Source organism: Sinocyclocheilus grahami, unplaced genomic scaffold, assembly GCF_001515645.1.
Source record: "Sinocyclocheilus grahami isolate Dianchi unplaced genomic scaffold, SAMN03320097.WGS_v1.1 scaffold6879.1, whole genome shotgun sequence".
NCBI classification, from domain to species: domain Eukaryota; kingdom Metazoa; phylum Chordata; class Actinopteri; order Cypriniformes; family Cyprinidae; genus Sinocyclocheilus; species Sinocyclocheilus grahami.
The window spans coordinates 10,532-10,737 of NW_015511125.1; the positions used below are offsets into that span (position 1 = coordinate 10,532).

The 206-nt window shown below is 41.3% G+C and overlaps 1 protein-coding gene across 1 annotated transcript in view; it reads right to left on the reverse strand.

Annotated features, from left to right (window-relative positions):
- The window catches only part of LOC107577693 (homeodomain-interacting protein kinase 1-like), a gene marked incomplete at its 5' end in the record, with an annotated part of 10,678 nt that extends 10,476 nt beyond the window's left edge, over positions 1–202 (reverse strand). Inside the window, one exon of the mRNA XM_016263740.1 lies at positions 134–202. Coding sequence (XP_016119226.1) covers positions 134–202 — 69 coding nt within the window. The remainder of the gene's footprint in view (positions 1–133) is intronic.
- Between the last annotated feature and the right edge of the window lie 4 nt (positions 203–206).

A 206-nucleotide genomic window follows, 5' to 3' on the forward strand; every position in this document is an offset into this window, starting at 1 on the left:
AAAAAAAAAGGCATGCCAGTTGCAGTCTCTGCAGCAAAATTAAGCGGAAATGAAACCCCGTGAAATCTTGATAAGGTGATAACCTGAGATTGGAAAACAATAACCCAGAAACGTAGATACTATCATAACATACCTCGATCTGTCCCTGACGTGCATATGACGGATGGTTCTTCAGGATCTTGATGGCCACAATCTCATTAGTTCCT